General features: G+C 37.0%; 1 protein-coding gene across 14 annotated transcripts in view; it reads left to right on the top strand.

Moving 5' to 3' along the window:
* R3HDM1 (R3H domain containing 1) overlaps window positions 1-26,863 on the top strand; it is a 210,546-nt gene that overhangs the window by 141,094 nt on the left and 42,589 nt on the right. For all 14 annotated transcript variants that reach the window (XM_036253690.1, XM_036253695.1, XM_036253689.1 and 11 more), the window contains 2 exons: window positions 19,534-19,688; window positions 23,925-24,076. In XM_036253690.1, coding sequence (XP_036109583.1) covers window positions 19,534-19,688; window positions 23,925-24,076 — 307 coding nt within the window. The remainder of the gene's footprint in view (window positions 1-19,533; window positions 19,689-23,924; window positions 24,077-26,863) is intronic.

Genomic DNA, 26,863 nt, shown 5'->3' on the forward strand with positions numbered 1-26,863 from the left:
AGCAAGGAAGAAAGGGCCCTGTTGCATAAGCATGGGAGGGTAAAATGATAAAGGATTTAGCTTTATCAAATAGGGCCCTTGGGCACAAAGTCATTTTCTTTACTGACAACTTTTGGTGGGTGTAGTAAGAATTTTGTATTTATATTACTAGGTTGGTAGCCTTGGCTATCATTTTTCCATTGATTCTGTGAGCGTTTCTTAGTATTGTATGACCAGCACAGATTCAGACATTGTGTAATACCTACAAATCCACCTATTTCCCTTTTCCCTTCTCCATTAACCTGCCGCCACTGAAATCTGGAGCCAAATGTATCTGGTAAGTACCCATAGATTTTCTTGAGTTGTATAGACTCTTCCATAGGACTGTCATTTAAATAGTTGTCAGCTATGATCTCTGGCTGTTTTTATTAGATTTGTTTTTTCTGTTTGAATTTATGTTTATTTTAGGCACAGAGGTAGGAGTCCAGAGTGCAATAGAGGAGAAAGAATAGTGAAGATGTGCTGGGAACTGTGTCTTCTTCCAAATTCACTAAAGGGTAGTTGAACTTGCCTGCTCACTAAAATAGTGCCACAGACATAAGACAGACCAGGATAACACACTTGAGGTTTTGATGATTTGTAAATGGTTCTTCTATATTGTCTTGTACTAGTTACCAATAAATTTAAAGTTGGCAAAATGGCTTCTTAAAAAAACTACCCTCAAAGGGCTTCAGCTATATAAGTTTAGTCTTGAAAATTTTCAGTAATAAAATGTAATAAACCTTAGATTTATGGCTATTTTGACTAAGCAGTTTTTCAGTTCTTTTTATCTTTCTAATTATATCTAATCCATATTAAGAGTGCTTTCCTTTAACACAAATGCTAGTTTGGGTCACCTATATAAAATAAAACTAGCCTGTTACAGCCTGGTCAATACTTTTCTGCTGAACACACTATTTCCTTCTTGTTCTCTTCTCTGTTGGCGTGAAAGAGAGTTAAAAATAGACTATTCTTTGGAACCCTCCAGGGATGTGCCTGAGCCATCAGTTTATATTGTCCTAGTTCTCTCCGCTTGCAGAATCGATTGCGCTTTCCTCTGAAAGTGCTGGAAGAAATGGTATAATATTGCAACATACAGTCCTTGAACAAAGGAGAATGGCAGTGTTAAATAACACCTATATTGAGATCTGGGTGTTTCTTCTGCTTGGTATCACTTAAATTGGCGTTGTTTGCTTTCTGAAACCATTGTTTTCCCGCATTATTGACACAGATTTCCATAAAGGATATTTTGTTGTCCTCTGACTTCTAGGTTAAATCCAGATATATCACAGGAAGGATTTCTTTTTAATTCCGATATACTGAAACATGCTTTTTATTGCAGAAAGAATAATTTAGGTAGTTGCCAAGTTGGACATATCTTGTCAGAATACTGAGAATACACTTCTTGTAATACATTTTGCTTTTATTTATTTATTTTTTTTATCCTCACCCAAGGACTTCCCCCCCCCCCCCCCCCCCATTTATCTTCAGATAGATCGGGAGGGAGAGAGGAAGAAAGAGAGAGAGAGAGAGAAACATCAACGTGAGAGAGACACATCAACTGGTTGCCACCCACACGACCCCAACCAGGTCTGGGGACAAACTGCAACCAAGGTATATGCCCTTAGCGGGAACTGAACCTAGGACTCTCTGGTCCATGGGCCAGTGCTCTAACTGCTGAGCCAAATTGGCCAGGGCTTGTAATACATTTTAAATGTGATGGTACTTTTCATTCTCTAGGAATCTACTTCATTCTTCCTAATCTTCCAACTTCTCCCTCTTTTGCAGAACATTGGATTTTTTTCTCATGCTTGCAGTCTTCAAACTATACTTTTGAAACTCAGAACTCTGTCCCTCCCCTTCCTTTGTCTCAATAATAAATAATGAACTTGAAGCACCTTGCCACTTCTCTAAGTGCCACTGTAACAACTGATGCTCAGCAGCCTGAATGTTTAAACACAGGTTCAGAGGAATTTGTGAGCACCTTGAACACTTCTTTTAAGATGTAAATTTTATTAAGGCACTGTGCATAGCCCTGGCCAGTTTGGCTCAGCAGTTAGAACGTGGGCCTGCGGTCCAGAGAGACTCTGATTAAGTTCCCACAAGGACGCGTACCTCTGTTGCAGTTTGTCCCCGGGTGCAGGAGGCAGCCACTCGATGTGTCCCTTTCACGTCGATGTTTCTCTCTCTCTTCCTCTCTCCCCCTCCTACTCTATCTGTACACAAAAATGGAAAAATGTCCTCCAGTGAGGATATTAAAAAAAAAGTCAGTGTACATAAAGTGAGGCATGTTGTTAGATGATCTTTTAGGTTGCTAATAAATTATTTTATTAATGATTTTGTCTTACAAAGACTATAGTAAGATTCTTATCTTTAATTGGGTTAGTAGAATGGTATTGTGGATATTTTGTTTGTTTTTAGTGCACTCCAACTGAATATTTCTAGTTTTGCTAGTGATTATAGTAACTTTAACCAATATAGAGCCCATGGTCTTCTGTCATTTGAAAAAGTTCAGTAATCTTCTTGCAACTTTTAATATCCTACTCTTTAGCCCAGCTGGTGTGGCTCATGGTTGAGCATCAACCCATGCATCAAGAGCTCACTGGTTCAATGCCTGGTCAGGGCATATGCCCAGATTGTGGGCCAAATCCCCAGTGTGACACATGCAGGAGGCAGCCAATCGATGTTCTCTCTCATCAGTGTCTCTCCCTCTCTCTCTCTCTCTCTCTCTCTCAAATCAATAAAGAAAATTTTTAAAAAATATATTCTGCTCTTTAGAGAATATATTCCAAAATTACATGCTTTTTAACCAGTTACTGGGCTGTGATTTGTTTGTTGTAATTATTAGAATGAATAGTCCAACATCTCATTTCACTCAAATCAATAAAGAAAATTTTTTAAAAATATATTCAGCTCTTTAGAGAATATATTCCAAAATTACATGCTTTTTAACCAGTTACTGGGCTGTGATTTGTTTGTTGTAATTATTAGAATGGATAGTCCAACATCTCATTTCACTGCTGGAAAAACAGTTTAGGACCCTGTCTTAGTGACAGTAGAATTTGCCTCCTGGGTGAGGTACCAGTTATACAAAGCATCAAATGTTAAATGATGCTTTTTATTTTAGCTGTGACAACCTTAGAAAGATTCCTCAAGCCCTGATAACTTCCTGCTCAGTGAGGGTCAAACCGGGTGGGTTTTCCTACCTTGAATGTAAAAATGAATATAAAGCTATTCAGTGTATAGAAAAGAGCCATTGCTTCACCCATAATACAGAATATACCCCTTGTACACAAGATGTCCATGTTAAAACTAGCATTGCCCCACTGGGTAAAGTCTGACTTCTTTTATATATATAACAACAAAAATGTTATTTCTCATAGTTCTGGAAGCTGAGATTTTCAAGATCAAGGAACCAGCATATGCCCTGGCTGGTTTGGCTCAGCAGTTAGAGTGTCGACCCGTGGACCAAAGGGTCACGGGTTTGATTCCAGTCAAGGGCACTGATCCAATCGATGTGTCTCTCTCATATCGATGTTTCTCTCTCTTTCTCTCCTTCCCTCACTCCCTTCCACTCTCTCTAGAAAACCAGTGGAAAAATATCGTTGGGTGAAGATTAACCAAAAAAAAAAAAGGTACCAGCAGAGTCATTGTCTAGTGAGAACCCACTTCCTGATTTATAGACTATGTCTTTTCATTGTGTCTTCACATGGCTAAGGGATCTCTCTGTGGTCTTTTTTTATAAGAGCACTAATCCCATTCATGAGGGCTCTTCCCTTATGACCTCATCACCTCAAAAAGGCCCCACTCTCTTATACTGTTACCTTGGTGATCATGTCTCCCCCATATTCAACATAGGAATTTGGGGGAGACATAAACATTCAGTTCATTGCAGAGATGTCTGGAGTACAAAGGGATGAACCTTCATAGAACATATTCTAACCCCCAAAGAAATTTAAAATATGTTGTTTTCTTTTAAAGAGAGAGAGGAAGGAAGAGAGAGAAACATAAATGTGAGAGAGGAACATTGATCAGCTGCCTCCTGCACACCCCCTACTGGATATCGAGCCGGCAACCCAGGCATGTGCCCTGACCGGGCATCAGACCCAGGACCTCTCAGTCTATGGGTCAATGCCCAATCCACTGAGCCACACCGGCTAGGCAAGAGATTTAATACAATTGTTTCCAAAGCTCTTCCTCACCTTATCCATACCTAAACAGCCTGAACCAGATCCTGGCACAATAGATGAAAATGCAGAAATCTTCCCCTCTGTTAGTAACCTGAGACCACAAGAAGTAACTGAATCTATTGATCAGTTGCTTCAGAAATTAACAATCCAGTAGCAATATGCCAAGACCCAAATTTTCATTTTCCACATACAACTTTCAGTAGCACTTATAAAATATGAAATAATAAAGTAGGTCAACCAATGTCATTATCTGAGGTTTTATATATATATATATATGTATATATATATATATATATTTTTTTTTTTTTTCCCGGTTTATTTTCTCCTTATAAAAGTAATACCATAACAACTGGAAAATACAGCAAAGTAGAATTTATTTTAATCAGCAATAATTCTACCACCTCAAATATAGTACATTAATTTTTTTTTTATACCATTTAAAAGGAATTTTTACAATAGTAAAGTCTCACTTCTTGGCAGAGCAGCTCAAATTGTAGAGAAGAAAGCCAAACTTATGAAAATTCTACTAGAGAAATCTTTTGTCGACTCATAGGGAATGTGGGAACAGGGTATGCATTTTGAGCAAAGGGAGCCTTTAATGCAAAATAGCAAAGTTCAAACCCAAACAGGAACTTTGGAGATTGACATGGCAATAATTAGACTGAGAAGCACAGACCAAGGGGTGTGGAACCTGAAATACAGAGGTCACATACCGTGGGCTAAATAAATGAAGGAGAGTCCCTCTCAGAAAGAGGACATTATTGGCTGATCATATCAACTCTTAGACACTTGTTCTTTTTTCAGCCCCCAAGTTCAAATAGCTACCATCTGAACTAACTATCCAACAGTCTTTCACTCTGATTTCTAATTTGGGTAACAGTGCTTATCCTCACATAATCTTTGATTCAAATGAAAAAAAGTTTCCTAATTGATTGGTTATTTGCAATAATTCTCTGTTTTCCTCTCAAGTTTATCTTGAGACTTGGATACGTTAAACTACAGTAAGTCTTCATTAACCAAATGGAAAGAGGCCAGGTATTTAGTGTTCTGCTTATTTGAACAGTATTATTGGAATATTCTTTCTACTTCAACATTTGTTCCTGAGAAAAGTAAAATTTAGAATCAGACTGCTGTGTACACATCCTAGCTACAGCACTCATCAGCTGGTGACCTTGCACAAGGTATGAACCACTCTGTGCTTTTGTTTCTTCATCTGAATCATGGGGATAATAATTGTACCTAGTTCATGAGATTATGAACGTTAAATGAATTATCATGTGTAAAGTACTTAGAACAGTGCCTGAAACCCAATAAATGTCTTATACCATCAAAGAAATGAAAATTATGTACTATTCTAAATCAAAAGGCGTAGGAATTTGGGGCTAAATTTTTGTTTGGGCTGAACTCCAGAGTGACACGAGAAACTGATAAAGTTTGTTCTAAAATGTTTAGTCTTTTGTCTTGTTAGCTTCTTGAAACATTCCTTCTTAAAGTGCCGTAGAGAGTTCAGACTAGTTGAGTTGTTTTCTCATCCTTTGATTGTTAACTTGAACTCTAAATATGTTCTAGGAAAATTTACTTAAATGCTTCCTTCCCATAGCCTTGTAAAATCCCTGTTAATCACCTGAGAAACATTACATGGAGAAAGGTTTTAAAAAGAGCATGTGTCTTATGGTCCCATTTCTATACATAACATAGGTGGGTAAATATGTTGCTCTCTATGCATAGAAAGTAAAGCTAGCTACATATACAGCATGTAAATAGTGATTATCTCTGATTGTTTTCACAAAAAAGTTTTTTTTCAAAGTGTTTTTTTCCTTTGTTTTGTATTTTTTAAATTTTCCTTCATGGAAACTTATTTTATAATCAAATAGTTTAAGGTGTTTTTTTTTATAAGATCTTTAAAGTCCTTTTTTTCTTCCAGAAATGTTGAAATAAAACCTTCCTTTCAAGTTTTGCATATTAGATATAAACTAAAACAGTTCTGTGTTCTTCCTTTATCAAGTAAGCACTTTGAGTTAATTACATGACATCTGTGGTTTAGCTGCTGTGCATTTTTCGAGGAGAAACCTAATAAGTGATCCATGAATTCTAAACTGAGGTTGATTTGTAGTCATTGAATTAAGTTTCATTTTAAACCCGGCTGGTATGGCTCAGTAGATTGTCATCCCATGGACTGAGAGGTCCTGGTTTGATTCCCACTTAGGGCACAATCCCCAGTAGGGGATGTTTCTCTCTCAAATCGATGTTTCTATCTCTCTCTCCAAAAAATAAAAAAGAACTCTTTAAAAAGAGTTTCATTTCAATGAAAAGACAATTAAATGAGTTTAACCTCATTATAAACATGTTACCTTAAAACCTAAGTTTACCTTTGGTATCAGAAGCCATTTGCTAAATATAGACAGTAAAAAACTGGCCATTCTCACTCAGTCTGTCAGCACGTAGTAAGCCCCTGGTTTTGTGTAACATATACATATGTATTTTTAATGTATGCTTCTGTTTATTTTTATTAAATTTATTGGAGTGACATTGGTTAATAAGATTATATAGGTTTCAGGTATAGATTTCTATGATGCATGATCTGTATGTTGAATTGTGTGCCCATCACCCAAAGTCCCAACCCCTCCACCCCCTTTTTCTCTGGTAACCACCACACTCTTCTTTGTGTCTCTGAGTTTAGTTTTATATCCCATATATGGGTGAAATCGTATGGTTCTTAGTTTTTTCTGACTTATTTTGCTTAGCGTGATATTCTCAAGATCCATCCATGTTGTCAAAAATGGCAATAGTTCATCTTTTCTTTCAGCTGAGTAGTATTCCATAACACACACACACACACACACACACACATATCTTTTTTTCCCCTTCCAGTCCTCTATCGTAGGACACTTTGGTTGTCTCCATGTCTTGACCACCATAAATGCTACAGTGAACCTAGGGATGCATATATCTTTGTGAATACATATATTTTCTAGTTTTTCAGGAGGACCCTAGAAGAGGGATTGCTGGGTCATATGGTAACTCTATTCTTAATTATTTGAGGAACTGCCAGACTGTTTTCCATAGTTGCTGTACCAGTTTATATTCCCACCAGCAGTGAATGAGGGTTCCTGTTTTCTCCATAAACTCTCCAACACTTGTTATCACCTTCCTTGTTGGTAATAGCCATTCTAACAGGTGTGAGATGGTATCTCATTATAGTTTTGTTTTGTCTTTGTTTTTTTAACTTTTTTTAATTGATTTTAGAGAGAGAGGAAGGGAGAAGGAGAGAGAGAAACATTGATGAGAGAGAACATCCACTGGCCACCTCCTGCATGCCCCCCAGTGAGGATCAGGCCTACAACCTGGGCACGTGCCCTGACTGGGAATCGAACCGGCGGCCTCTTGGTACATGGGTCAGTACTCAACCACTGAGCCATAGCAGCCAGGCTCTCATTGTAGTTTTGATTTGCATTTTCCTAATAGCTAATAAAGTTGAAAATATTTTCATATATCTGTTGGCCCTTTGTATTCTTCTTGGGTAAGGTGTCTGTTCAGGTCCTCTGCTCATTACTTAATTGAATTGTTGAGTTGTATGAGTTTTTTTGTATATTTTGGATATTAACCCCTTGTCGGAGCTGTTGTTTGCAAATATCATCTCCCACTCAGTTGGTTGCCTTTTTTTTTTATTGTCGGTTTCTTTTGCTGTGCAGAAGTTTTTTAGTTTAATATGGTCCCATTAATTTATTTTTGCCTTTGGGGTCAAATTTATAAAATGTTCTCTATGACCAAGGTCCTTAGGTTTAGTACCTATGTTTTCTACTATATAGTTTATTGTTTCAGATCTTATATCTAGGTCTTTGATCTATTTTGAATTAATTTTTGTACATGGGGACAAACTGTAAACTAGTTTCATTCTTTTGCATGTGGCTTTCCAATTTTCTCAGCACCATTTATTTAAGAGGCTTTTTTTCCTCCATTGTGTGTTTCTGTCTCCTTGATTGAAACTTATCTACCCATATACCTGTGATTTTATATCTGGGCTCTCAGTTATGTTCTTTTTATCTTTGTGTCTATTTTTTCTACCAATAACATGCTGTTTATCACAGCTCTGTAGTATAATTTGAAGTCAAGCAGTGTGATACCTCTGGTTTCATTCTTTTGTCTCAGGATTGCTTTGGCTATTTGGGGATTTTTGTCATTTTATACAAATCTGATGATTTCTTGTTCTTTTTTTTTTTAATGACATTGGGATTTTGATGGAGATTGCATTAAATCTATGTAAATCTCTTTTAATAATACTTTTAGTTTTCAATATATGTGTCCTTTACATCCTTTGTTAAGTTTATTCCTAGGTATTTTGTTCTTTTGGTTGCAGTTGCAAAAGGAATTTTTTCATTTCTTTTTCTGAAGTTTTATTGTTAGTATATAGCAAAACAGTGGATTTTTGTACATTGATTTTGTATCCTGCACCTTTACTATATTTGTTTATCATTTCTAATAGTTTTTTGGTGCAGTCTTTATGATTTTCTATATACACAGTTATGTAATCTGCAAAAATAATGCTTTTACTTTTTCTGTTCCTATTTGGATGGCTTTTATTTCTTTCTGTCTCCCTTTTTTGTTGTTGTTGTTGTTAATCTTCACCCAGGGATATTTTTCCACTGATTTTTAGATAGAGTAGAAGGGAGGGATGGTGGGAGGGAGAGAAAGAGAAAAATCGATATGAAAGAGACACTACCCCAACCTAAACCAGGGATCAAACTTCTAACCAGGTACATGCCCTTGACTGGGACTCGAACCAATGATCCTTCAGTCCAAGGGCCGACACTCTAACCCAGCAATTCTCATCCTGTGGGTCATGACCCCTTTGGGGGTCGAATGACCCTTTCACAGGGGTTGCCTAAGACATAACAGTAGCAAAATTACAGTTATGAAGTAGCAACAAAAATAATTTTGTGTTTGGGGGTCACCACAACATGAGGAACTGTGTTAAAGGGTTGCGGCATTAGGAAGGTTGAGAACCACTGCTAACCGCTTAGCCAAACCAGCTAGGGCTATTTCTTTCTCTTGTCTGATTGCTGTGGTTAGGACTTCCAGAATTATGTTGAATAAGATTGGTGAGAGTTGGCATCTTTGTCTTATTATTGATTTTAGAGGAAAAGCTTTCAGTTTTTCACCATTGAGTATGATTGGCTGAGGGTTTGTCATACATGGCCTTTATTATGTTGAGGTACTTTCCTTCTATACCCATTTTATTGAATGTTTGAATCTTAAATGCATGTTGTATCTTATAAAGTACTTTTTCTGCATCAGTTGATCAGATCATATGATTGGTATCCTTTGTTTTGTTAATGTGCTGTATTACATTGATCAGTTTGCATATTTTGAACCATTCTTGTGCTCCCAGAATGAACCCCACTTTATCATGATGTATTATTTTTTTTAATGTATTGTTATATTTGATTTGCTAGTATTTTGTTTAGGATTTTTGTGCCTGTATTCATCAGAGATATTGGTCTGTAGTTTTCTTTATTTGTTTTATCCTTGCCAGGTTTTAGTAGCAAGGTTTTGTTGGACTCATAAAATGTATTAGGAGGTATTACCTCTTCTTCTTCTTTTTGAAAGAATTTGAGAGGAATGGGTATCAAATGTTGGGTCTTGGACTTTTATTTTGGGGGAGGTTTATGATGGTTATTTCAATTTTCTCACTGCTGATCAGTCTATTTAGATTTCATAATTCTTCATGATTCAGTCTAGAAAGGGTATATATTTTTAGGAACTTACCCATTTATTCTAGGTTATTTGATCTGGTGGCATGTCATCTTTCATAGTATTCTAGTATGATCTTTTATATATCTGTGATATATGTGGCAACTTCTTTTTCATTTCTGATTTATTTATATGATCTTTTCTCTTTTTCCTTAGTGAGTCTAGCCAGGGGTTTGTCAATTTTATTAATCTTTTCAAAGAACTAATTCTTTGTTGTATTTTTTTTGTTTATCTTTATTGTTGAAAGTATTATAGATGTCCCCCCTTTTTCACTCTTTTATCCCCCTCCATATTTGCCCTGCCCCTCCCCTGTTGTGTTAATATTTTGTATAGCCTTTTGTTCTCCATTTTATTCAGTTCTGCTGTAATTTTCATTATTTTCTTTTTCTCCTGAGTTTTGGTGGCTTTGTTTCTCTTTTTCTAGTTCTTTAAAATGCAATGTTAGGTTGTTTACTTGGGATTTTTCTTGTTTCTTGAAATAGGCCTGTAATGATATAAACTTCCCTCTTAGTACTGCTTTTGCTGCATCCCAGAAGTTTTGATATATCATATTGTCGTCCTCGTTTGTCTTTATGTATCTCTTTATATCACCTTTTATTTCTTCGTTGACTCATTTTTTAGTAGTATGCTATTTAATCTCCACATATTTATGGGTTTCTTTACTTCCTTTTGCAGTTGATTTCTAATTTCAAAGCATTGTGGTCAGATAATATGCTTGGTATAATTTCAACCTCCTTGGATTTGTTAAGGCTAGTTTTGTGGCCAACATATGGTATATCCTTCAATGTTCCATGTGCACTGGAGAAGAATGTATAATCTGATGTTCTGAGATGAATGGCTCTATAAATGTCAATTATGTCCATTTGTGTCATTTAAGGCCAATATTTCTTTACTGATTTTCTGTTTGGGTGATGTACCAAGAGCTGTCAGTGGCATATTGAGATCCCCAACTATGATTGTGTTTTTTGTCTGTTTCTCCCTTTAGTTCTGTTAGTAGTTACTTTATATATTTTGGTGCTCCCTGATTGAGTGCATGTATTTTAAAAGGTGTTATGTCTTCTTGATGTAATGTCTCCATTATCATTATAAAATATCTATCTTTGTCTCTTGTTACCTTTGTTATCTTGAAATCTGTTTTGTCAAGTATAATTGTGGCTGTACCTGCTTTTCTGTTATTTTTTTGGAGATGTTTTAGATGTTATTTGCTTGGAGAATCATTTTCTGCTCTTTCACTTTGGGTCTAATTTTGTCTTTGCAGCTTAGTTGTGTCTCCTGAAGACAGCATATGGTTGGGTTTTGTTTTTTAGTCTAGTCTTCTACTCTGTGCCTGTTTTTAGTGAATTCAGTCCATTTACATTTAGGGTAATTATTCATGTATGAGGATTTCCTATAGTCATTTTACCCGTTATTTTATGGTAGTTCTGTGCCTCCATTGTTTCTTTTCCTTTGTGTTTGTTATTTTGTTCGGTGGTATTCCATACTTCTTACCCCCATTTCCTCCTTTTTTTAAGCTATGTACCTCAATTTGGGGATTTTTGTGTGTGATACCATTAGGTTTTATGAAAAATAAAGTTTCATATATATAGTAGTCCTTTTTTTTTTTACTGCATCTGATCTCCATCCTCCTTTGCAAAAATCATTCCTTTATCCGCTCCCCTTCTATGTTTTTGTTGTCACAGATTATCCCTGTTTGTGCTATAAGTTTTTTGATGATATTACTCATAGTTTTGTGACCTTTTGTTCTTTGTTTCAGGTACAATAATCCCCTTGAGTATTGTCCTGCAGTGGAGGTTTTATGGTGATAAATTTCTTCAACTTCTGTATGTCTGGAAAAGCCTTTATTCCTCCTTCATATTTAAAGGATAACTTTGCTGGCTATTTTATTTTTGGCTGGTAATTTCTCTCTTTTAGTAGTTTCAATGTTTGGTTCCACTCATTTTTTGCTTCTTCTAGAGTTTCTGCTGAGAAGTCCAGTGATAACCTAAAGGGCTTTCTGTTATAGATTACTTTCTTCTTTTCCCTGGATGTCTTGAGAATTCTTTCTTGTCATTAATTTCTTTTTTAATCCTTACCCAAGGATTTGGGGTGTTATTGTTATTATTAATAATATTAATTTTTAGAGAGAGAGGAAGGAGAGCAGAGAGAGAAAGAGAGAAACATCAGTGTGAAAGAGAAACATTGATCGGTTGCTTTCCATACATGCCCCAACAGTGGAGCAAACCCACAACCTTTTTGTGTACAGGATGATCTTCCAACCAACTGAGCCACTTGGCCAGATCTCTTTGTCATTAAATTTTGATTATTTTAATACAGCATGCCTTGGAGAAGGCCTTTTTGGATTGAGGTCACTACATGGTCTGTTTGCTTCTTGGATTCAAGGATCTAGCTCTTTCCATAGGTTTCAGAAGTTCTCATCAACTATGTTTGAATAGGCTCTCCATTCCTTTTTCCCTGTCTTCTTCTTGTGGTATGCCTATTCTTACATTACTCTTTTTGATGGAGTCAGATAGTTCTAGTAGAGTTCTCTCATTTCTTTTTATGCGCAAGTCACTCTTCATCCTTTTGCGTCATTTCTAGATTTCTATGTTCGATATCACTAATCCTTTCCTCCATCTGGTCCACTCTATTTTCTGCACTTGCCAGTTCACTTTTTATCTCTTTTATTGAGTTTTTCATCTTCAGAATTTTAATTTTATTTATTTTTTTTAGAGAGAGAGAAAGGGGGAGAGAGGTAGAAACATTGATGTAGGAGAGAAACATGGATCAGCTGCCCCCTGCACACCCTCTACTGGGGATCGAGCCTACAACCTGGGCATGTGCCCTGACCAGGAGTCAAGCCGGGACCTCTCAGTCCATGAGACAATGCTCAGTACACTGAGCCACACTGGCCAGGCTTATTTGGTTTTCATTTAAAGTTTCAATCTCTGGCAAAGTACTTGTTTTGTTCATTTACTTGATTTTTAAGCATGTTAAATTGCCTGTCTCTGTTTTGTCGCATCTCATTGGGTATTTTCAGAAATACAATCTTGAATTCTCTGTCATTTATGTCATATATTTCCATGTTTTTAAGTTTGTTTTCTGGATTTTTTTTTTTTCCCTGAACTGCCTTACTACCTTGGTTTTCATGGTATTTGATGGATTGCTTCTCTGTTTAGGCATCTATGTATGAGTAGCACTTCTCTAGCAAATTAGTTTGTTATTTTAAGGAGAGAGAGACAGACAGACTACTCTGTTGTTCCACCCATTCATGTATTCATTGATTGATTCTTGTATGTGCCCAGTCTAGGGATCAAACCCATAACCTTGACATATTGGGATGACCCTCTAACCAACAAAGCTACCTGGCCAGGGCTGTATCAAAAGTTGTTTTAGCTCTGTGAAATCCCTGCAGCCCTCAGTGTAGCGCAGTTTAGCCACGATGCATGGGGGTGGGATATGCTGGGGGAACTGGCCAGCTTATTTGTTGTTTTGCCCTCCTGGTAATGGTGACCTCAGACCTCAGTGAGGTACCCCCTGTGTCCTAACTCTGGGACCAGAAACAGAATGCCCTGTTTGCTCAGGAAAAAGTGATTCTGTAGTACTAGTTATTGGGGTTTTAGGTAATGTGCTCTGCAACGCAACACCAAGGGTGATGGGAGGTAAGCTTTGGGAGGCTATGGGGAGCGGTAGGGTTCCATGGATTTCTCTGCCTGGAATGCTGATGACCCAACAGTTATAGTTGCACTCCTGGGCTGTATCCTTCCCAGGTCTCTGGGCTCAGCACATAGCTCTCACACCTGCAGGAATCCCCACCTAATCTCTTTGCTCCTCTCAGCTGAAGGGAATGCCAGCCACAACCTGATTCCTCCCTTCTCCAGGCCCAGATGTGAGATCTGGGCTGCACCATGGCTCATCTCAGCACTTCTTCCTTCTCACCTTTCCCTTTTGTTCCCACTTGCCCACCTTTAGGTGTTTCAGTGCACGGATCTTTCAGGTGTGCTTTGCATTGAGCAGAGAATCCTTGTTGAGTTATAGCTGTTAAAATTGTTGAATCTTCAAGGGGATCTCTCACACCATTCCTCTGATGTCACTCCTGTATGTTTCTGTTTAAAGACACTTTTCCACATGCAACATCTTCCCACTTGTCACTAGGTAAACCACCCATGCTCCTCTCCAAAGGCAACACCTTCGGCCCTGGCCAGTTTGGCTCAGCGGTTGAGCGTCGGCCTGCGGACCAGAGAGTCACGGGTTCGGTTCCCATTAGGGGCACATGCCACACACACAAAAAAAGACAAAGGCAATACCTTCTCTGTACATAAGAGTCCATCCTTTTATAATCATTATATGTCTATAATTTTACATATATTATTAGTTGAAAGTAATATATGTCAAAATCATATATTATTTTGATTTTATTCTGTTCACAGTGTTTTTCTATACTGTTTAATGAATAAGCATAAATATTGAGTGCCCATTCTTTTAGCGTGGCTGTGTGATAGCCAATATGGGTGATTTAGAGTTTTGTTATTGTTTAAGGGGGGGTGATGTTTCTGACCTCACCCTTAAAAGGCACACCATATTTCAGGTTTTTTAAAGGCATACATAAACCATGAGTGATCAATTAGAACAATTTTATGTTAACTGTAGAGTTTTAAGAGATAAAAACTCTTAAATAAGGCAATGAACAAAATTATGAGATTAATAAGAGAGCTTCTTAAGGAAGATATTTTCTTTTAAAGTGTTCAGCATTCTCCCCACTCCCCCCATTGATTTTTAGATAGAGTGGAAGAGAGGGAGGGAAATAGCGAGAGAAACATTGATGTGAGAGAGACACATGGATTGTTTGCCTCCTGCATGTCCCCGACAGATCCTGGGATCGAACCTGTGGTCCACAGGCCAATGCTCTAACCACAGAGCAACTGACCGGGATAGCATTCTTATTTTTTATAGTCCACTATTATTTAAGAACATGTTTCCATTTTTTTTATGCCACTTCTAAATGAATTTCTAATATTAGTTACTTTTCTACTTCTATAATCTTGTTTTTTTATTTTTATTTTTATTTTTTAATTTTTTTATTTTTATTTTTTTACTTCTATAATCTTGAAAAACTAGAACTTCTGTTTCATTCTCACTGCTCTTTCACTTGTAAACTCTTTGTTTCTCCACCAGTGTTTTGTTTTGTTTTGTTTTTTTTATCCTCACCCGAGGATATTTTTCCATTTTTTGTTCAGATAGAGTGGGGAGAGAGAGAGAGAGAGAGAAACATCGACGTGAAAGGGACACATCTAGTGGTTGCCACCCGCACGACCCAACCAGGGCCGGGAACAAACTGCAACCAAGGTACATGCCCTTAGCGGGAACCGAACCCGGGTCTCTCTGGACCACAGGCCGACGCTCTACCGCTGAGCCAAACCGGCCAGGGCTCCACCAGTATTCTGTTCTACCTCATCTTCTGCTTTTCATTCCATATACCATATCCAGCCACTCCTGACTATTCCCTATTTCTCAAACATACTATTCAATTTTTACTTTTTCCAGACTTTTTTCTTTTTCTTTAAGTCCAAGCCCAAATATCACTACTTCATATCAGTCGAGATTAATTTCTCCCTCTCATTTTTATAAGACCCTGTTTATTCTGCTATTCTGATATGATGTAATGGCTAAGAACTCCTAATTTCAAAGATAGGGGCCATGTCTTACTCATCTTTATATCACCTACCAGACACATCCTCAGCTCATAGCATTGTTTTTACTACCCTCTGTAACGAATGACTAGGTGCTGGAGTCAGGTGTTTTAGATGTCATGTTATGTTGTCACATGTGTGGAGATACACACATATTATATATATGTATATATATAATGTGTACATATTATGTATATGTAAATCTATTAGTAGTCATGGATATTAATGGAGATTTTGTTGCATTCAGGAATCTGAAATACCACTGGGAATTCCCTGATGCTAATTCCATAGTGTAGTGTAGTGTCCAAGTGACTGCATTACACCAGTATGGCATGAAATTTGTAGCTTTAAAGCTTTTTGTGTCAGACTTTCCTTTCATAAGAGAGAATTTTAGGCAGGAGGTCTCCAAAGTGAATCTCCAAAAATTAGTAAAAATTTTTTCATTTAAAAGTATTTTATTTAAATACTCATACCTTTAAATTTTTCACATGGAATTTTTTAAATAACTTATTAACTATTAAATGATTTAGTTTTAAGTTTGTGGGAAGTAGCATTTTTTTAGGGGGTAAGTTTAGATAAAGGAAATCAGAAGCACATTTGCACGTAAATGAGCTTTTGTTTTGTTTTTTTCAGTTTTATTTCAAAGTAACCTATAACTTTGAATATATTATGAATAAACTACAAATGTAATTCGAAAACACTAGAAATTATTTATTCAAGGTATTTTAAGTCAGATTATATTACACTGATTTCTGCCAGGTGTCCACATTTTTCTTTTAAATTTTAGTGGACTGTAATTCTGACAAGTTCATTGTGAGAAGTTACTTTCCCAGCCCAGCTGGTGTGACTCAGTGGTTGAATCGACCCATGGACCAAGAGATCGCCGGTTCAATTCTCAGTGAGGACACATGCCCAGGTTGCAGGCTCAATCCCCAGTGGGCGGGGGGGTGGGGGGGACAGGAGGCAGCCAATCAATGTATCCCTGTCCCTTCCTCTCTCTCTAAAAATCATTCAAAACAATTTTTTTATCCTCACCCGAGGACATTTTTCCATTTTTTTGTTCAGATAGAGTGGGAGGAAGAGAGAGAATGAGAGAGAGAGAGAAACATCGATGTGAAAGGGATACATCAAGTGGCTGCCACATGCACAACTCAACCAAGGTTGGGGACAAATTGCAACTGAGATACGTGCCCTTAGCGGGAACCGAACCCAGGTCTCTCTGGACCACAGGCCAATGCTCTAACCACTGATCAAACTGGCCAGGGCAAAACAATTTTTTTTTTTTTTTAATCCTCATCCAAGGACATTTTTGCATTTATCTTCAGGTAGAGTGGGAGGGAGAGGGGGAGGAAGAGAGAGAGAGAAATATCAACATGAGAGAGACACATTGACTGGTTGTCACCCACACAACCCCAACCAGGGCTGGGGACAGAGTACAACCGAGGTACGTTCCCTTAGTGGGAACTGAACCCATGACTCTCCGGTCTGCGGGTCGACGTTCTAACTGCTGAGCCGAGGAAGTTATTTTCCCAGTTTGTAAAGAATTAAACCCAAATTCTAATGCTGCAATATATGCATGTGTGCATGTGTGTGTTCAGAGATGGCATTTCCAGCACAAGAAAACATGTTATATTCACATCCTATTTTCACTTCTGCCCTTTATTTTCCTAGAGGTGGAAATGTGTCATCGTATTTTTTGACAGTGTTTGGTATTTAAGGTATGAATCTGAAGTACTTGTCATTTGATAAACCAAAAATAGGGTTGAATATCTATTATTATACTAAAGAGCAAGAAAGAAGTTTCTTCTGCTCATCCTTTATCTGCCTGCAAGTTTAAGTACTATAGGAAATTGACAGGGAGAAAGGTTTAAGAAATAGCATAAGAAATAAATAGCATATTGCCCTGGCCGGTTTGGCTTAGTGGTAGAGCATTGGCCTGCGGACCAATGAGTTCCCTGGTTCAGTTCCAGCCAAGGGCATATACCTCGGTTGCGGTTCATCCCCAGCCCTGGTTGGGGTCCTGTGGGAGGCAGCCAGTCAATGTGTCCCTCTCACATTGATGTTTCTCTCTCCCTATCTCTCTACTTAAAGGTAAATAGAAAAATATCCTTGGGTGAGGATTAAAATAAAAGAAAAAAGAAATAGCATATTATCAATCACTTATTACAGATAAGGACTAGAATATACTTTTTTTTAAATCCTCTCCCGAGGATATTTTTCCATTTATGTTCAGAATAAATGGGAGGGAAGAAGAGAGAGAGAAACATCGATGTGACAGAGACCACTGATTAGTTGGCTCCCACATGACCCCGACCCTGGCTGGGGACCAAACCGCCACCCAGGTATATGTGCTTGACCGCAATCGAACTGTGTTTCTTTGGTCTGCAGTCCGACACTCTAACCACTGAGCCAAACTGGCCAGGACTAGAATATACATTTTTTTGTACAAAGTTAAATTGTTGAAAAGTCATTTGAAATATGGCCATAAAGCACTGCTGCCTTAGAAAGAGCATCATTTTCCAAAACCCTTCACTATTAAAGGATTCACTGTAACTGGATTTTTACTTTGTTGTTAATATGTTGCTTAGTTACCAAATGTACTTTGTATTTATGTCTTTAGGGAAGGTTGATGCTAGATTTTATTCAGTTATTTAGTCACTGAGCAGATTCAGCAAGGCTTCTGGGTAACTGTAGTGATGCTATTATCTACAATCAACACCTGAGATGAGACCTTTGCCATTTCTGTTGCTTTAGGGATTGATAAGGATGAAAATGAAAACTGATATTTATAAGATAGCAAAATATATTTATGGTGTTATCAGAGAAATCATTTCACTGACCTTTATTGATGCAAGTTTGTATAAGTAATGCCATAGTTTGGTTCATCTTTGTAGAAACTTTTAAATACCCTGAACCTGGAAGGTTGATTATTTATTTTTATGGGTGTTTTGTTTGTTTGTTTTCTACAACGGATTTGTTGCAGCTTCTAATAATTTACGTAAGACTTAAACTAATTGATTTACCTAAAGGAATCCTCTTAGGACCAAGAGACAAAATATAATTCATATTCACTAAAAACTTATCATTGTGGATTCTTATTTAAATAACTGATAAATTCACTTGATTAAAGTAAATTTATACTCTTCACTGACTACTTAAATTATCAACAGGGCCTTCAACTTAGGAAAGTGTTTTCCTCTTTCCTTTGATTTGTGACTTCTGGCAGATTAATCTCTTTATGCATCTGTTTCTGTCTAGTGACCTTATAACACAATAAGGAAATAATCTTAAAAATATTACTAAATAACTTCATTTTCCTTGTGTCCTTGACACATTTCTAATACAAGGATTTATATCTTAGTGTGATTTTTTTTTTTTTTTTTAAACATGCAACCATTCTTTGAAAGTGATCCTTCTCTCCCCTTTTTTGGCCTCCAGAAATGCCAACCTCCTGGGTATGCAACCTCTGCAGTTACACAGGGCCCTGTGCTTGGGGTGTTCTACTGTTATCACTATAAAATTCTCAATAATATTTTAGCAAGGTGCCCTACTTTTGTTTTTGTTTTTTGCATTGGTCCCCCAAAACTAGTCATAATAGATTTTAATACATACTAAATAGTAATTGTCTCTGTAAACCAAGTCTTTGGCCCTATAAATTTCCAAAACTGCAAAGGAAATCTTTGTTCACAAATTTTATTTGAATGTATTTTAAGGAGGAAAAATGTAGCTGACATGGGTTACCTACATAGTAAACCTTTTAAATGTTAACTCTCATAGTAGAGGGTTGATTGTTTAAAACAAAATCCTGTCATTTTAGAACACAAATTACTTGCTTAAAGTATAAAAACATCCTACTAGATGAAATAAAATAAATTTAAAGCAGGATTTAATTCATTGTGCCATTACAGGTTATCAAGTTATGCCCAACCAGCAACAAAACTACCAAGGAATAGTTGGAATTCAGCAACCCCAGAGTCAGAGCCTTGTTAGTGGCCAACCCAACAGCATTGGAAATCAGATTCAAGGAGTGGTCATCCCCTATCCTTCAGTGCCATCATATCAGGTACGTTATCACTCACCTCTTTTGGGTAGAGGTAATTTTGAATAAATAAAATGTATAGCTACTATGCATTCTCTCTCTTCTTTTAATGTAGGGGTAATGCTCTGTAATACGTAGCTTGGTAGTTTCAAGAGTTTTATTAATAATAGCAGTTTTGTTTTATCCTCATTTTATTACTTTATTTATTCACTTCATTAATTTTTTTTTTAAATATCTGAACCACTTTGATATTGACAAGTAAATTCTATCTTGCATTGACTGTTTCCAACTACATAAGTATATAAGCAAGTGTCTTATTCTATAATTCATCCTCTTACAAAGTCTCTTTGTAGGAGAGAGTGGAATGCGAGGGGAAATAGCAATGAGAGTAGGTATTTGAAATTGTAAAATAGAGTACAGACTGTCTATCAGTGTTTAGAATAGAGGAGATTGTGGAGTTGCCCATGGTGGAACTGATTTTTTTCCCACCTGAATCCCAAAAAGAAACACATTTATTAAAAATGACATGGATTTTAATGTATAGTTCTAAAGTAGAAATACCTATCGTTTCATAAATAAGTCAGATTTTTTAGTTTAACATGCCACATTTTCAGAAATTTGTTTTATCTCCCTTTATCTTTCTGGAATGACTTGCAGGTGGGTTTGTTTTATTAACCTCATGGTTTTCCATGACTGAGTCTAAAGTTAAGAAATCCAAATGTTATTTTAATTCATCTCCACAAAGTAAAAACAATCTAGTTGGGAAGATAAATGCACATGTATGTTATCTAAACATAATCAAACAAATTTGTGATAGTATACAGACTGGCAAATGAAATAATTGTGAAATACAGCCATGAACAGATTAGAGACGTGATACAGAAGTCTTCTGGGAAGATAGAAATCTTAAACTATCTCTTAAAAAAAAAAAAAAGATGGGCATAAATTGGTTAGGAAGACATTCTGGGAATAGAGAAGTATATGAGCAAAGGTGCCAGCATATTCCATTTAACCAGAAAATTAAAATTGAAATTGAAGTGTAAAATGTGGAAGTGTTAAGAACTTTTGAGCACTAAAGAGTGTGTGTAGTTTTGAAGCCCCCTAATTACTGAAAGCATCTAAGGGGGGAAAAAAGATACATTATGAAACTAGATTTTGCATCTTTCTTTTCTCACGTTTTCTATGCTTTTTATTTCACATCCTCCGTGCATGAGCCTAGGTTCACGAGACTGCCCATCCCCTACTTTCTTCAGAGCTAAATATTAAACAGGATCGATATCACACCAGAAACTCTCCCTTGTCAACCACCCCGATCATGCTACCTAATCCAGCACATGGAGCATCTATTAGATAAGGTGCCCAGGCACCATGTAAATAAGATTTGCCCTTGACCTTTAGTGATTCACAGTCTAGTGCAAGAAATAATATTTTTACAACCTTGTTAGTGTAGTTTTATAAAATGGAGCTCAATATTTAAAATGTTTTGGAGCTAAGACAGTTATTATAATTTCTATAGCATACTTTTTTACAAGCTATGTTCTTTTCCTGTGGTATTTCATATAATCCTCATACTGGATGAATGATTGTGAGAAGTGTTGCTCTGATGAGCAATGAATGACAGCCTCTTTCTTCCTGCTTTTGGTAGATGAGCTGGGTGTTGATAAATTGTTATGTAAAAAATAAGCCAGAGAAATCATCTGTCCTCAGTAGAGTATTCCTAGCTATACATTCTCAAGTACTGCACCCTCTTTCTTTTTTGGGACTTCAGTGGTTTGGTTTGGTTTCTTTACCACTAGTTACAGATTTATTCTACAGGTTAAATCATCTAGATTGAGTTGTGTAATTTTCCTAAATCTTTTCTGTATATGTATTAACTTAGATATAATCAGAAATAATAATTTCAGAATGTTAACACTGCTTCAGTAGACATAAAGACTAAAATATATTGTGTTATACAGAGTTAGATACATCAAACCAGTAACTTTCTCTTTGCAATGATTGAGCCAAATTGAAAGTAATTAAGAGATTACTGTGTATTTTGAAAGGATCAGTTACATTTCAGAAACATACTGTATTGGCAAGACTTAGAAGTGCATCATTAACCTATAAATCACGGAGTCAGGTTATAGAGAACAGCGCAAAGTGGATAAAGAACTAAGGTTCTGGAGCCAGATGGCCTGGGTTCAAATCCTGACTTCCCTACTTAATAGCTATACAACTTTGGGCAAGTTACTTAACCTCATTTTCCCCATCTATAAAACAAGATGATAAAAGTATCTTACTAGGGTTATTAGGAAGACTTGATGTAATAATACACAAAGTGTTTAGAACAGAACCTGAACATAGCAATAAGTACTCAGTATTATTATCTTTCATTGTTGTCACTGTTACTAATACTGCTATCATTGCTACCACTATTGCTAACATCATCATCATCATCATAATCATCAGAAGCTTTTATATTGGCCTTATGTACCAAAATCACTCTAATCCAACTGTAATGTTGTGGCATATTTGTAAATTAAGAACCCATTATACCTGTGTGGTTTCTATTTTAGAAACTATAGAAATTAGAACATTGAAATACAGAATTGAAGAATCTATTATGCTCATGTGGTTTTTATGTAATTAATAATTTAGAAAACAAAATTGGAAGATCCACTGTCCACCAAATGCCTACTGTGCTGGAACCTGTAAATGGGTATTATAATAAAGATAATACCTCCCCTGAAATGAAGGTGGCATCCAATTTTTTCAGATAAGCAACTGGGACCTCAGAAGTAAAGTCATTTGCCCAGTGTCACATAGGTAGCAAAGTGATGAAGCTGATATCACATCTGGATATCTTAAGCTCCAAGGCTCACACTCCTTCTGATCCAGTGTATCTCACTGGTGCCCTACCTGGGTTTTACTTACCTCTACCTGGAGTTAACTGTATTACTCTTTCCATATCAAATGGTCATCCTTATTTGGAAACAGTTTATTTTTTTAAAAGAACTTTTACTTAAGGTCAAGAGTCTTATCTTTTTAAAAAATAATCTAGCCTACAGTACAATTGATAAATGCTAGTGAAAAACAATTTCTAGCAAAAAAAAAACATAGAAATAAAGTGGTAGTGTTATGGCTAACTTATCAGGACAGCCTATTGGCAATTTTAGCTTATTCCTAACTGGTGGTACAGTAAAACTTCAATATAATGGACTAATTTGGGTGAGGGGGTGTCCGTTAAAGCCAAGTCTGTTATAAAATAAAGTAGGTTTTCCGAATGTTGTGTATGTTAAAAAATTGAAAAATTAGTTAACCTCTTTTACTTACATATGTAAACACATTTGTGTAATTAAAATTATATATGAAAAATTTAATTTCACAGAAAAGTTTTCTGTGTGTATTACTATAATTTTAAATTTATATTGAATATGTCTAGTAAATATGTGCATTCACCAGTCGCCACAAATAAACTGATGTGCACAGCTGGGGCATGGCTTAGAGAACTTGGGAACATCGGTGGCCCTCATTAAAACTGCTGCAGAAGGTCACACCACACAACTGAACCAATTACCATGTGCAGTGCAGTGTGATCACATGCTAATCATTCGCCAAACATTGTGTATGAGTGATGACTCTTGAATTTAAATATGTAGACTAGTTGTAGATACATAATATTTATTTATGTGGGCGAAATTACTACAGTGTTTTTTTCCAGTATATGGCCTATTTGCTAAAATTTGTTAAAAATAATAGTGAATTGCCCTGGCCGGTTTGGCTCAGCGGTTAGAGCGTCGGCCTGCGGTCCGGAGAGACCCGGGTTCGGTTCCCGCTAAGGGCACGTACTTCGGTTGCAGTTTGTCCCCGGCCCTGGTTGGTCGTGCGGGTGGCAGCCACATCGATGTTTCTGTCTCTCTCTCCCTTCCTCTCTCTCCCTCCCACTCTATCTGTACAAAAAAATGGAAAAATATCCTCGGGTGAGGATAAAAAATAATAATAATTAAAAAAAAATAATAGTGAATTAATGACAAAAATAACCTGTTAATTTAATTATAAGCAAATCTTGGTTTAAAGCATTTTAAAATGAACAAAGTATTTATTTTCACATATGACATTCGGACCAGATTTTTTTGTCCATTAAATCCAAAGTTTGTTAAATTGAGGTCCACAAAATTGAGGGTTTGCTGTCATTGAAAAGTTTATGAAGGCTAGAGACATTAACATTTGCAAGGTTTTAAAGAACCTTTTCCCTTTAAATTGTCTTTCAAATTTTAGGTTTCACTGCCTCAAGGTTCTCAAGGAATTGCCCATCAGACTTATCAACAGCCTGTTATTTTCCCTAATCAATCTAATCAAGGATCTATGCCCACAACAGGAATTCCAGTTTACTATAGTGTCATTCCACCTGGCCAACAAAATAATTTAAGGTGAGTATGACTAAGAAACCTAATCCTGTAGCTTCTCATTTTTATCAGGATTTTGGTCTGTTGCTAACTTTAAAGTTGTGTCAGGGGCATTACCTGAGATCATTCTCTAATGTAGAATAAAAAAATACAATCTATTTTTCTAATATTTCTTTTCACAAAATCAGTATAGTCAAAGCATTCCATATATAAACTAAAGTCAGAATTTCTCTTAAAACTAGTCTCCTTTAACTTACCCAAGTGGGATAAAATAGTTGGCCATAGACCTTGGAGTTTAGAATGTTTGTTGGTTAATACTTAAGGATTTTATAGAAGTTTCGCAAGAATATATTTCCTTTATGTAACGTCAGCTACAAAATATACTGAAATTTTTCAAGCTCTGGGGAGCTCATATTTTATCAGTAAGGGGAGGTAGGTATATAAGAGAAGCAAATGATAGTAGCTCTATATTAAAGCAAGTCATGAAGTATTCCATTAGCTACTTCAACTTGGAAGAGCAGGCGTTTCTCTGATAAGTTCAGTGTGTTAAAAATAGTAATTTTTGAATTGGATACCTGTAGTTTGTTGTTCAGAATGTATCACAGTCCTTCATTTATTCTCATGGCATCCCTATTAAGGTTGCTCTTAATAAGAAGGGGTCCTTAGTTATGATTGCTAATAAGAAATTGCCACCCAGTTATGGTTACAGATGGAAGAGGGGATTGATACACTTGCTTCATTGGATCTGTTTGGGAAATGGAGAAATAGCTCTCATTTTATGTGTTTTCAGAAACACACACACCTCAGAGGAACTTATATGGCTCTGTGGCTGCCACAGATTGAAGAAGCATAGGCTCTTTAAACAGCAAGTTTGTGAATCTCACAGGCAGCTTTGGCGTGTTGTGTTGTAATGAGCCCCAGCTCTTTTGAGGTAGAGCTGCTGCACAATAAAAATAGAAATGTATACTGCATTAGATTTCCCATTTGTTGTGTGAGTTTATCAATCTGAGCCTCTTTCACTTTTCTTTTTCCTTTTTTTTAATCCTTACCCAAGGTTATGTTTATTGATTTGAGAGAGACATTTATGTGAGAACCATCGATCGGTTGCCTCCTTTACAAACCCCAACCAGGGCTCAAACCTGCAATCTGATATGTGCCCTGACTGGAAATTGAAGCCTCAACCCTTGGGTGTATGGAACGACGCTCCAACCACCTGAGCCACTGGCCAGGGCTGAGCCTCTTTTTTCTAATTTATGTAAGTTTGGGATATGTAATGCCAGTTCAGTTTCTGAGTTGTCAACTAGAGACAGAATTCTGTGCTAAAGCAGGTAAAATGGATATTGCAAAAATTGCTGAATTATCTGCTTTTTGAGCCAAAGTGTAACTTGTCATTTATCCGAGAGAAAATTACCTAAGTAATCATTTCTTTGTAGGGCAGAGGCTAAGAGAAATAAGTGTTACTTAATACAGAGACCAAAAGATACCTGTTTTTGTTTTGTTTTTTTCTTTTTAATTTCCTTTATCGATTTTGGAGAGAGAGGAAGTAAGAGGGAGAGAGAGATAGAAACATTAATGAAAGAGAACATCGATTGGCAGCCTCGTGCGTGCCCCCACTGGGGATCAGGCCCACAACCTGGGCATGTGCCCTGACCAGGAATCGAACTGGCGACCTCTTAGTGCATGGGTCGACGCTCAACCATTGAGCCACACCAGCCGGACAAGATATGTTTTTATATGTTACTACTTACAGACCTACATGCAGGGTAGAAGGGCTTTCATGAAGGAAGGAGATCAAACCTATAAGAATCTATATAACATGTTTCTTATATTTATCAATCCCTTGAAACAAAAAAAGATTTTGTGTACTTGACTTCTGAGGGACCTGGCCCTGGAAGTATGTTTGGAGGTGAGAGAGCACAATTCCGGACCCCCTCTACTTTCAGCCCTATTCTAAGCATGATGACAGAATCCAAAGCTGTCACATAGACAGTTTTGAATTCTGTCATCATGGTGACTACGCTTTGGAATGAACCATACATACTTTTAGTCCTAGGCCTGCTATTCCGAGGAAAATAAAAATTTGAGACCTCTCCTTGGCCTGAGGAATAGCTTAGAAGCACAGTAGTTAAAAGATAAGTGACACATGGCCGGTGTGGCTCAGTGGATTGAGCATCATCCCATGGACTGAGAGGTCCTGGTTCAATTCCCGGTCAAGGCACATGCCTGGGTTGTGGGCTCGATCTTTATTTTAGTAAGGGGTGTGCAGGAGACAGCCCACCAATATTTCTTTCTCACATCAATGTTTCTATCTTTCTCTCCCTTCCCCTCTCTCTCTAAAAATATCAATAAAAACATATTTTAAAAAAAGATAAGGGAGCCCTGGCTGGTTTGGCTTATCGGTTAGCGTATTGGCTAGGGGCCTGGTGTGGGGTTGGAATCCGTTGCTTCTGAGGGGTGACCACCACAGCTGAGATATACCTCCTAATTTTTATCTTCCACATGTGGGTGTAGGACCAGCCCCATTCTTTGTCTTCACCCTTCCTACCAATCTCCAGATGGCCACTGCTTTAATTCCCTAGTTGTAAGATTTCCATTCAGCCAGATATCAGGTGGTTCTGAAGATGGTTGGTTGTGCTGTAGTTTAGTTGTAATTTTGATCTGGTTGTGGGGGAAGGTGGTACCATGTTTATCTATGCCACCATCTTGACCCTTAATCATCCCAACAACATCCGAAGTTGTTGTTTTTATTTCTTTATATTTTTATTGATTTTTAGAGAGAGAGGAAGTGAGGGGGGAGAGAGAAACATCTAT

Source organism: Molossus molossus, unplaced genomic scaffold (genome assembly GCF_014108415.1).
Source record: "Molossus molossus isolate mMolMol1 unplaced genomic scaffold, mMolMol1.p scaffold_m16_p_11, whole genome shotgun sequence".
Taxonomy (NCBI): domain Eukaryota; kingdom Metazoa; phylum Chordata; class Mammalia; order Chiroptera; family Molossidae; genus Molossus; species Molossus molossus.